The sequence below is a fragment of the Argentina anserina genome, chromosome 5 (genome assembly GCF_933775445.1).
Source record: "Argentina anserina chromosome 5, drPotAnse1.1, whole genome shotgun sequence".
Taxonomy (NCBI): domain Eukaryota; kingdom Viridiplantae; phylum Streptophyta; class Magnoliopsida; order Rosales; family Rosaceae; genus Argentina; species Argentina anserina.
This window is the reverse complement of record NC_065876.1, coordinates 14,992,363-15,004,572: the sequence shown is the minus strand read 5'-3', so window position 1 is coordinate 15,004,572 and position 12,210 is coordinate 14,992,363. Positions and strand designations below refer to the sequence as shown.

The following is a 12,210-nucleotide window of genomic DNA, read 5'->3' as shown; positions in this document are numbered from 1 at the left end:
TATTTCGGTTTTAATATTTGAATCCCCCTAAGATCAAATCCTGGCGGACAAATCTGCTTGACTTTTTTTTTCTTTTTTTCTTTTTGGCTCATAAAATTCACAGGTTCCTAGCAAAATCTGAAAAGAAAACAATGATATTGGTTCAATGGTAGCATCGTCGGTCCAGGTCTGGTCAGCCATTTCAAAGGTGGTTACTAATTTTGGAAATACTGGCAATCATCTTGCTTCGCTGTGATTCCAATTAGTGTACTTCATGACTAATAATTCAATATCAGAGTTGAGAATGCATTCCGGATTTTCCACATACAAACGGTATGATGAGAGTACTCATATATTTTACATGACTCTGAGATCTAAATTTGATCCCTCAATTCTGAACATAAAGACAGTAGAAATCTGTTTCAATCCAATTTCATGTTTGACTGAAAGGGGGAAATAAATAACAGAAGGAAAAAAATCAACCTCACCTCCAGTGTTCTTATTCTTAATTGATTTCATAGCCTTTTAGAGCAAATAAAACAATCAGTGACAGTGTGACACTATGAGAGTGATAATCATTGATACCTGGGGACATGAATTCACCATAGAAGTGGGTCTGAAAGAAGCTGTTCTAGAAATCAAAAGGAAGGTGGAGCAACTCTTGGGCATCCCGGCGTCTTCACAAACCCTTGCAGTGTCCGAATGGGAGTTGGAAGATGGACTAGACATGGAAGACTATCCAATTGTCACTGAAGGTACGAAAATTGATCTCACCATTAAATGCATGGAACCTCATGTAAACCAGTCCAGTAAGATTCAGATTATCGTCAAGTCTTCAGAAACACAATGTCAGTTAGAGGTATTCAGAACAGAGACAGTTGGTAGCCTAAAAGAAAATATCCACATCATTTACGGTACCCCAATCAAAAGAATTTCACTCTTCTTTTCTGGAATCGAGTTGGTAGAAGATTTTCGAAAGTTAAGCGAGTATGGGATATGTGAATTTTCTGAGATTGTTTTGTTTCTCAAGTCCATGAATTGTCTCAAACGAAGAAAATTGCATATAGTGGTACAAACTTCCTCAAGTTTACTTAATTCAGCAAGGATTCCTTTGAAAATGGAGGATTCAACCACGATTAATGACTTGAGGCAGTTACTTTTAAGCAGTAAATTTCTTCCTGCTGATGATTATTTGTTTATACACAAGCAGAGGACTATGCGCGACAACTGTAGCCTCAAGTCGCATGGTGTAGAAGATGGAGATTCTATATATGTATTTAAAGGGACTGTTTGTCGCAGTGGATATTAATATGCAAGAAGAGTAGTGGAAAAGCTGAAAATCAACATTTGAAGTTTTATGATTTAAAACCACCAAGCATTACATTATCTAGTTTGCTATCTATCTGTATTAACCATCTATATTCCATAATGTCACCAAGTTTAAGAGGCTTACTTTACTTTTCCAATGTCTAGCCATGCGGCCTGCACTGCTTTCACTCTCGGTTCATTGATTTCTGGAGAAACTTTCCAACAAAAACCATCGCCAGAAGAAACAGAACCATAAAAATTTCTCAGCTCTGACATGCTCCAAGATAGTGGTGCAATATCGGGCATTTTCACTGAGCTATCTTCATGATTCATTGTTCGACTGTTAATAGAATCTTCAATAAGTGGTAACCAAGATGGCGACTGGACCAATCGTTAAGGTCATAAAAATCATATAGATTAATAGATGTTGATCATATTTCAGACTTCATCTCCATTATTCTGATGGCTTCAATCAGTGTGAATAATCAATATCTGCATGTCCCCTTCAAGGCATCAACTTCCCACCACCCATTTCATTTATGTATTCTTCACAGGGGAGCTTCCGCTTGTCATCTACTTCCCAGTGTATCAACTGCATTTAAACATGATATTTCGGATGGAGCAGAGTCTACGGTTCTGTAAGGTTAAACGGCGGAAGGGGTAAACCTTGATTTGCAACAGCAGATATACCCTCCATTTTCATCATACAATGATACTTTAAAGGCACTATGGCACCTGCCTTAGAGCATAGTTCTACCACTGCTGGAGCATGCCCATAATAGCCTTTTCCTTCATCCAAGAGCACATGAGGATCTTGACGCCGCTTCCGCCATACAATGTTTGGAGGAACAAGATCATCTACAGATGCTTTTCTCCAAAAGTGGGTTCCTTGCCAACGCTCATACTTAAAAAGTCCACAAAGCCTCGCCTTATGCCCAGATGGCCCAATATGGACTTCTGAACAGTCTTTACACACTTTTGCTGGATAAACCATCAGTATTTTCTTGACACCATTTCTAAGTCTTTCCCAGGCCCTCAAAGTTCCATTGGCAACCAGAGAGATTTCATTACGTGACAAGGACTCAGCTCCTTCAACAGCAACACAATCACTTTCTGGGTTCCAAGTACCAGAGTACAAATTTTCATCATTTGCCCCTGCTTGCCAGCACAGCTCAACAACTGCAGGAACACGGTCATAATCAAACCTTTGGTTATGTTTGATTACATCCTGGAACATGTGCTTCAAATGAAATGCCTCGACTGGAACAAGTACATCTTTCGCACTACCAGTTATCCACTCATGAACCCGATTTTTGCCACGACGTTTGAAACCACTACAAGTCTGGATTAAGTGACCTTTATCACCAATGTATGCTTCGGGACAGAACCTGAAATGTCAGGAGCTTTTCAATCACCAAATACTTACACTATACAAACAATAGATAATAAAATGCATATGGTCCCCCAAAGGTATTAGTAACACCCAGAGATGCCCCTTGTAGGTCAATATTCAACTAAATGACAACCAATTTCTCGATTCAATGATCCAACATTTCCTAGTTGTGCCACATAACATCAGTTCAAAGTATATAAACACACCAATAATATGATTGTCTTCGATGAATTAAAATATTACAATGCAGAGGAGAAGTAAAAATTTCAATGCCAAGTACTTTTTGAAAGTCATACAGATTGCATCCCCACACCTCAAGATATACACACCCTTACCCTTGCCATGTGAGCGACTTACTTGCAGGCCACAACTGGGATCACTTTAAGGAGGGTGGAGACACCCTGATTAAGAAGCCTCCGGGAATTGAGGACCTCCTCTGCCACTGGTATCATGCTCTGCACCGGATAGTCCTTAGCTCGGTCTTGGATTCTTTTCAGAATCATAGGCCTCAGGTTCTTTAAGTCCACCCTGTTTGAGCTGTAATACCTCGAAAAGCTCGACATAATTTTAAAGTTGAAATTGGAAATCTCCCCCAATTTTCTCCTCGCAGCCATGGCTTACTGTTATGCCTAAAGTGAATTAAATCCAAAAAGGAAAAAAAAGCAACATGCTTAGAACAGCTGTACATAAATTTAACTGAATCATAATTAATCAAAAACCTGCTCAAACGATCTAATCGTCTTAACACACACAACAACACAAATTCTTAGCTTATGAACTTGAAGTAAACACAGAATCACACAAAATCAACACAGATCTCAATCACACACTTCAATTTCAATTCGATGCAATAAATTAACAAACACAACTAGTCAACTACAAAAACTAATCAAAACCACCATATGAACTTTCGGTATCAATCAAATTGAAAATTTGAAATCAGAGAAGTGAGAGAACCTTTGTGTCAGAAGGTGAAATCGACGGAGCCCGGAGGAGTGGGCGGCCGACTGGCTGAGCAGTGGGTTCACTGGGTTGCTGGGTTTGTCGCGCAAGGGCCAAGGAGAGAGTCAAAAAGAGATGAATGAAGGGCCAGAAGGGGTGTGGCGGAGGGAGGCCGGAGGAGTGGGCGGCTGAGCAGTGGGTTGCTGACTTGCAGGGTTTCCCGCAAGGAGAGTCAAAGAGAGATGAAAGACTTTCAAGAACGAAGGCAACGAACTCAACGAAGAATAATCCAATATTTTTTTTTTGGGCTGGATCCGCCACTGGCACGATCCAATACAATAGTAACAAGCTTTCATCTCTACACAGCACAAGTTCTACTTGCTATCTCCACCATGACCCAATTCCATAAAGAATAGAGCTTTATACGAAATGCATAGAACCATTTGAATTATGAAGCTTTACAGGTTGATAGCTCATATATATATATATATATATATATATATATATATATATATATATATATATTCAAATCTAGAAGTAAACAAATATAGATGTGAAATCAAACAGTAATAACCAAAATGTTTAAATCGCAGCACAAAGATTTAAACAGGAGAAAAAAAACACCTGAATTGTGAGAGAAGTATAACTGTCGAAAAACATGAACTTAAGAGAAGAGATGTTCGAGTAGAATGACATTCAGGTTCATTTATGGATGGACCGACTAAAATACCTTCTTTTTTCAGTCCAGACTAAAATTTGGGTTGAGAATTACCACATAGGCCCAAATGTTAATCGGGAGAGGTAGTCTCCATAAAGTAACTCATCTAATAGTTACACAATTACAGTGACACAATTTGAGTATTGTGGTGCAGTGACACAATTACACATATTTTTTACGGCTGTCCCGCTCAGTTACTCGTCTAAGTGTATTATTTGATGCGCAATCAACAGTTGGAACTCTTAGAAGAGTGACCTCACCATTGCAGTTTTCAACTCTCTGATGCCTAAATCAATTAATATATTTATTTTAATAGAGTAATGGTAGCTAGGTTGGTATTAATTGCTTTGTAAATTAAGAGATATAGAGACCAGACCTTATATAGCTGAGTTAGGGTTGGTTGAGCATTTATTCCTTGATGTACGACTAGGTCCTTTTGAGGTGTTTTTTAGGGGTCATTTTAGAACACGCATGAGTGTGTATCCATGTTTAGACCATGGCGCGGTGGCACGTTGCGTAATTGAGGATACTTTAGATACATGATTAGGGGCGCTAATTATGGTTAGGCATAAGCCTATGCTAACACAGTCATTCAATTGTGGGTGTAGTTGTTATTTATATTGTATAGCAGTATTACGATTTCTTTAGTTACAATTAAAGTATGTTCCTTCTAAAAATCACAAGATAAAAATGCAGCATAAGATAGAAATGGTGCTTAAAACATAAACTACTATCAAAATGAAATTTTCTAAAGTTTGAAACAAACAAAAAGAAATGTCCCCAAATTTTTCAACAAAAAGAAGAAGAAGGTGTTGCTATTCTCACCCCACAAATTCCTTTGTTCACCCCACATAAATTACTATATTACTCAAATGCAAAATGACTATTAAGTACACCAATTTTCTAAAAATACATAATTAATTAATCATTTGAATACAAAAAATACACAATTTGTCATGAAATATTAATTCCCCCCCCCCCCAATATGAAAATATTTAAACTTTTTTCCATTTTCAGTTGAATATTCATATGTATTTTTTTATTCAAACATAAATCATTATTTTTAGCTTAATTATAATACATTCTTCTATTTATCTACAACTAAACATTTTTCAAAAAAAAAAACTTAATTATAATAAAAATGTGAACATCACAAATAAAATTCGAACACCAGAATCAATTTTTTTCTTATTGCTACAGGTTGATAATCTATTTTTTTTCCACAACTTAAAGTTGTTAATCTATGATTTTGTTGGCATTTATATAAGATAAACACTGAATTTTTTTTTCTAGAAAAAAATTAAGAAAAAGAAGTATATGATTAAGGAAGAAATATATGATTTACTTTCTCTAAATATTTTCCTTTTCAATTCAATATGTCATAAAAGGACTGTTTTGAATACAAATAAATTAGTGGAATAAGCAAATTTGATGTTAAATTTAAAAAATTGGATAAAATGAGTAGAGTGGGTGAACAAAGTAAATAGTGGGGTGTCAATCGGGGGTGCGTTTTGGCGCAACAAGAAAACAATCTCCTAGGCTTTTTTTTTCTTTTGTAGCATATAGTGGCATTACAATCGCAACTGTCCACTCACTACACGGGCCTCTCTCAGCCGTTGATATCCGAGAATGGATTTACCAGCTATAAGTCCGTAACGCTATTTTATGTTGCGATAACAAAAGTAAAAACCGACTATGTTTTGTGTGGTTCTCATGACTTTTCATCACTTCTACATAGCCCTTCCATCTTTCTCTCTTTCCTTCCAAACCTCTGTGCATCCAAATTTACCGCGTCTTCGAATACCGCATGCAGGTAACTTGTTTTACCATTGTGTCCTGAACATTTGAACTTTTGGGATCATGATTTTGGGCCATGCTTGATTCGGGTTTGATAATGAGAATCATGCATTAATATAGGGAATCGAAGCAGTACTAGTGATCTTCAACGATAAAGCTTACCTTGTTCTTGGTGATTATTGTTGCAGTACCAAATAGTGGTTTTTGTTATATTGTGCTGTATGCCCTGTATGAATTTCGCTGATTAATTGGCTTTTCCTTTGTTCCATGTATTGTGCAGATTTGATTTTTCATATTTATTTGGAGAAAAAAAAAGATTGAAAGAGAGATCGCATTGTTGGTTTACTTGATCATCTGCATCTAACATTCCAGTTTAATGTCCGAACTCGAATCCCAGGTCCCATCTACCTTTTGGTGAGGCTTCTCTTTCTTACAAGCTGATAAGTCTAGATGACATGCATGGATTATTACATAATAGTTATGAATGTTTAAATGTGTGCGCAGATCCCCTTGCTGATGCCAATGCTGAGGACTCAGGTGCCGGGACAAAAGAATACGTGCACGTTCGTGTACAGCAGCGTAACGGGAGGAAGAGCCTGACTACTGTGCAAGGATTGAAGAAGGACTACAGCTACAACAAGATACTTAAGGACCTCAAGAAGGAGTTCTGCTGTAATGGTACTGTTGTCCAAGATCCTGAGTTAGGCCAGGTTTGTTCCTCTTCTTTAGTAATATACGATCAAGTTTGAGTCTTCTGTTTGTTCTTTGATTGGTACCATGATCAATTGATCAGAAAGTGGAAGTTACGATAGGCCAGTTTAAGTCAATCTAGATTCATGATTTGTAAAAGGTTCTATTCTGCTTCAAATCATACTGTTGTACCTTTGGTACTAATATTGCAAGTTAAGTAAAGATATGAGTAAGTCAGTTTTGCTTGTCTAATTAATATTCAAGATGCATTCTTTTTGTCTACAAATGTGGCACGATGACTGCCAAGTAGGTCTAGGAATATGATAGGGTTAGGGGATCGCGACTCAAGATGCACTTTGTGATAACTGTTCTGCAGCATATGCATGTTGAGAAATTGGTTACATACTTACATTGCATGCGTTTAAAAGTTGATGTAGTTCTTAGTTTGTTCCTCTCCTGTAAATATTTGATTCAAGATGCAATTTTTTCACTGTTTCTCTTTAAAACAAGGAATGCTTTGCAATCATGAGCAGAACAATCTAGCTAGGTTTGATCGATCTTGTCATTATTTAGTAACTTGAATTCAAGGTCTGATTCTTTGGGGAAATTTTTTCTCTTATGTTAATATTGTGATTGTAAAGTAGGCATAGACACGTAGTGACGTACTATATGATACTGTTGCTAGCTAGTGTGGTTCGCTGCGAATGTTTTATCCACGATCTTTGTGACTAAATGGCTTTCTCTCTTGAGCAGAGATTGATGCACATATAGTATGAGCTTGTTCTAGATATTGCCAAATGCCAATAGATCTGAAGTATCGAGGGCTTCATTATAGTCCTTGGAATCAAAGCCTTATTATATGTCATTGTTTCATGCAGGTTATACAACTTCAGGGGGACCAGAGAAAGAATGTTTCCTCCTTCCTTGTGCAGGTGATGATTAGTTTGTCCATCTCTCTATGTACGTATTAATTATATTGTGTTGTTGCTTCATGTATGTAACTTGGTCACCTTCGTGTTCTCTTGAACAGGCCGGCATTGTTAAGAAGGAGAATATCAAGCTTCACGGTTTCTGAATAGCAACAGAACCACCGCTATCCTATGTACTTCACACCACCTCAGTTTGCGATTGCTAGAAATATATGATCTGAAATTTGATGTTGCTACGATCTCTTCCTTTATGTTTACCTTATAAAGGTCTGATACTAGACTTCTGCGTTTCTTCTAGTATGTTAATTAGGCAGGTAATTTCACTTTTCATCAGGTTGTTTGATACCAGGGTTTTTTAGTTAATTCGATACAAAGTCTATAGAGAATCAGATTGGAGCAAATTCATTCCATAAGTAGGTACCCTATACAGATGAAAAGTTTGAAAAAGATTTCTCTATTCATGTGTGGCATTGGCCAAGGTTTTGGTAACGGTTGCATAAATATGTCCGAGGCGTTTCCAAAACTTGTTGAAATGAATATTGATTACTGCAATGATTTGGTGGAGTTGCCGCCCACACTATGTGAGCTTATTCAACTCAAGAAACTCAGCGTCACCAATTCTCATAAGTTGACTGCCTTACCTGAAGACATTGGAAATCTAGTTAATTTAGAGCTGCTGAGGTTTACGTGCTGTACAGATTTATCAGAGTTACCCGGCTCCATTAGGAATCTTACGAAGCTAAATTTGCTGATTGACATATCTGATTGCTTTAGTATTCGGGAAGTGCCCGAAGACATTGGACAAATGTGCAGTTTATAGAAGCTCAACATGAGAATGTGCTGAAGGTTGAATGAGTTGCATTCATCAGTTGAGGATCTTGAGAACTTGAAAGAAGTGACATGCGATGAAGAGACAGAAATCTTATGGGAGCCCTTTTTACCGTATCTCAGTAACCTACAGATGAAAGTTGTGAAAGAAGATATCAACCTGAATTGGCTCATAATTCTCATTTCTAAGACCTTTGTATTCTCAAATTAACAAATGTTGCAGCAATGATGGTGTGATAAGTCTCAAAGGAAACTTATTAAGCTGAACTCGCTGGACATATCCAATGATCAAAGAACTCCTCGTGACATTTGAAATACATCCAGGGGAAGTTCAATATCAGACAGTGCAGCTGTTGTGGAACTTGAACAGTTGTAAGGAACTGCTATGCATGTGATTGCTAAAGAGAGGAACATTTCTGGAACCTTTTCACAGAAGTCGACACATATCAGTTGGTGAAAGAAATCAAACTTAAAAAAAAAAAATGGAATCCAAAATGAATTTGCATAAGATTTTGTGTAAAGCTAAAATTTTTGCAAGCAACCTATTTCAGAATCCTCATGAGGTCATGATCAATTATAACTTAATGGAATCCAAGCAAACTATTCATTTTCTCGGCTTAATGAAAGCCCTTACCTATTTCAGAATTCATTCTACAAAAAATTGATTAACCCAAAATCGATTGACGTGCACAACAAAACGCATTACCATTTAATCATACAAGGGGCAAAGTCCAGCAATTTAATGAAGAAATCTTGTTAGTTATGCGATAAGGATTTTAGTGATCTTGATTATAAAAGTTCCAGAATGACAGATGGAAGGATGATTAAGAGGGAGCGCATATACATTTAATTGTAAAAAAAAAAAAAACCAAGACACAATAAAATTACAATCCAAATGAAAACCTACACAACGCATTTTGTGACGGAAGCTGACAACAAAGTTACCTGATAGAATGAGATAAACCTCGAAGTACCTCAGGTCCTCAGCCATTACCCAAGTAAAGCCAAAAAGCTCCAGAGAAGAATTTCATCGACACTGATCACCAAAATACAAGATGTCCACATATCCAAATGCTTTTCTTGACACTCTTTCTCTGCGATTGATTTTTAGCTATGTTGCACGGACACGGACACGGACACAGGCACAGACACGGTGACACAACACGGTGCAACACGACATGACGCGACACGGCAAATCTCAAAAACTACTCTTTGGACATGGATCCGACACGACAAATAAAAAAAAATATTTTTAACGAACTATTTTCTGCACCATCTAGCCTTACAGGAACAATGTGACATTCTGGCCTGCTTTACAGCCAATTAGTAGCAATGCCAACAACTAATGAGTTAGATAGGAAAATATGCATCAATTATAGCAGACATAAAAGAGGAAAGTCTGGGATCAGTGTATGCTCAAATAATGTTCAGAGCACTTTAATAGTCATCTTATGATTGAATACGATATTCAATCAAATTCAAATTTTCATATAGCTACACACTACTGCAAAAACTAGATAACTAATACAATGACAAAGCCTCAAACTACTATTAAAATCACAGAATAGCAAAGTAGTCAATATCATATGGTTGGAACTATATATCAATTTGGTGAATGAAAACTAAATGAATGGAACTTGAATTTTGACACCATAAAAACGAATCACTTAAAAAAATTAAAAAAGTTAGGCCTTCCATTTTGGCAGTAATAAAAGACACCCCACAGAAAGCATGATAAGCATTGCTGTAATTGGCAAGTGTTCAAAAACATAGAAGTTGGAAGCATTGACGCAATCACAGGTATTGCAGAAGAAGGTCATAGAGGACTGTACAATTGCCTAAACTTACATGGGTACTGAACGCTCATGCATTTTACTGAATGTACAAAAGTGATCCAACTATATGAAAGAAATCTGAGCCAAGCATATATCAGAGTTAACGATGTGGTTTATATCAATGCATATATTATATCCACAGTTTATGAGATATCTACTCTGAAGCCTAATATAAGTTGATGAGATGAAAACATAATATCAATTTCGTGAATGAAAACTAAATGATTGAAGCTTGAATGTAGAAGAAAGACATAAAACATAATTAAGCCCTTCATAAATTCAAGGCATGATTAATACAAAATCAATTGACAAAGTACTGACATAAATGAATAATTAACTAACAGAGAAGAGTTTGAAAGGATTAGTTCCTACCAATTTCAGACTCCACAAAAGTTTATCAGCTGAGAGTTCTAAGGATCTACATAAATCAACACCAAACAGACCAAGCAAGCCAATATTCAAGACGAAATTTATCAAAAATTAACATTTGGACGAGTTCAACCAAGATCTCAGACACAGAAGAAATCTATGATTGATACAAGCCACAATCAAATGATCTCATATTATCAATGTCTTACCATAAACATCGAAATTTAAACTCCCGAGCAATTTCAGCTTTAGAGCCAAACACCCACCAGTAATTAAACTCAGATTAATAGAAGTAACATTAGAGTCAGAAAACAAACTTGTTCCCAATTTCAGTTACTACTCTAATTTAACTCTAGATCGGACAAATTGAAGTAAACTCATATCAACAAAAATCAAGTCATTTGATTCAAAAACCAAACTGAATCCAAGTTCCAATAGGCAATAGCTCTACGACCATCAATCCACCTCTATAGAAAGCATTGTAAAGAAGGCTTTCACTACAGAAAGTTCAAGCAGGAGTTGCAGAAAGATTTTACAACAGATCGGCTCAAGTAATAGATCTTAGATTTCATGGTAACCACTTGAAAAGACTGCGAGATAAAAAGGCAGTAACCTATTTACAGTGCATGATAATTTTGTTAAGAGGAATGATCTTATATTCCCACTAAAGCAGCTAATACTATTGAGACCTATTTTCCCACTACGAATTCTACTTCATATTGGGACCATTATGAACTCTGGCAACTCAATATATCCCAGAAGACAAGTCAAACTAGGGTTATACAGGAACCATATCCAATGTAGTGGTTCATTCACAGGCAAGGTCATTCCTGTAGTGTTTCATTCACAAGCAAAACACACTATGGAAATTGAAATTGAGACAAGTCACCTAAAAATTGTATCTGAGATAACTTAATCACCTAGAAATTGGAACCGAGAAGCATTCAGATTCATCTTCAAATTGAAATTGAAAGTTGACAAATTAAACAATTACAGAAGAGAGTATTCATCTCTTAACGAAAATCTAATATAGCAAAGTCGAGTTCTGACCTTGAAGTTGTTGTTTGTTGCAGCGCCAACAATTCCGATAGTTATCCATTGAATTCTCAAATGGAGAGCCAAAACTATTAAGTGCAAAACCTGGAGAGGTCGAGATCGACAATGAGCACAGGGTCGTTGAGGGTCTAGGGGAGGCGGTTGTCGTCGGAGGAAGAGAAGAGTGACGGTGGGGTACAGGTTTGAGCTTTTTGATTGGTTTAGTTGGAAGAGGGTTTTGAATTTGGAATAGGAAGAAGGACGGCCATGGATTTGGGGGGTTTTAGTGGGCTGTGTCTGGAATGGAGTGAGGTGAGTGGGTGTAACCTCATCTTTCGATCCCCAATTCTATCACCCCGCCGCAAATCATGAAAACCCCAATTCGTC

At 36.9% G+C, this 12,210-nt stretch overlaps 1 protein-coding gene and 1 pseudogene across 3 annotated transcripts; one reads left to right on the top strand and one right to left on the bottom strand.

Annotated features, from left to right (window-relative positions):
• Nucleotides 1–273: 273 nt before the first annotated feature.
• On the bottom strand, nucleotides 274–3,874 carry LOC126793230 (APO protein 4, mitochondrial-like). Of its 3 annotated transcripts, none has more exons than XR_007672038.1 (4): nucleotides 3,638–3,874; nucleotides 3,038–3,309; nucleotides 1,433–2,675; nucleotides 274–812 (listed from the first exon to the last, which is right to left on the bottom strand). XR_007672038.1 is itself a non-coding variant. In XM_050519693.1 (3 exons), exons 2-3 carry the CDS (start codon nucleotides 3,292–3,294, stop codon nucleotides 1,916–1,918), a joined length of 1,017 nt encoding a protein of 338 aa, XP_050375650.1. In that variant the 5' UTR covers nucleotides 3,295–3,309; nucleotides 3,638–3,874; the 3' UTR covers nucleotides 1,302–1,915. The 3 variants fall into 3 exon arrangements, 1 of the variants encoding a protein (XP_050375650.1); XR_007672039.1 differs by having other exon boundaries at nucleotides 274–728; XM_050519693.1 differs by lacking the exon at nucleotides 274–812 and having other exon boundaries at nucleotides 1,302–2,675.
• A 2,639-nt stretch (nucleotides 3,875–6,513) lies between these two features.
• On the top strand, nucleotides 6,514–7,902 carry LOC126793244 (protein translation factor SUI1 homolog; annotated as a pseudogene).
• The last annotated feature ends 4,308 nt before the right edge of the window (nucleotides 7,903–12,210 follow it).

What these genes read in the sequence shown, in the direction of transcription:
- LOC126793230 (XM_050519693.1), bottom strand. Translation starts at nt 3,294, where the DNA reads ATGGCTGCGAGGAGAAAATTGGGGGAGATTTCCAATTTCAACTTTAAA. An exon ending in ATCCCAGTTGTGGCCTGCAA is followed by an intron (nt 2,676 to 3,037) that starts GTAAGTCGCTCA and finishes CTGACATTTCAG; the next exon opens with GTTCTGTCCCGAAGCATACA.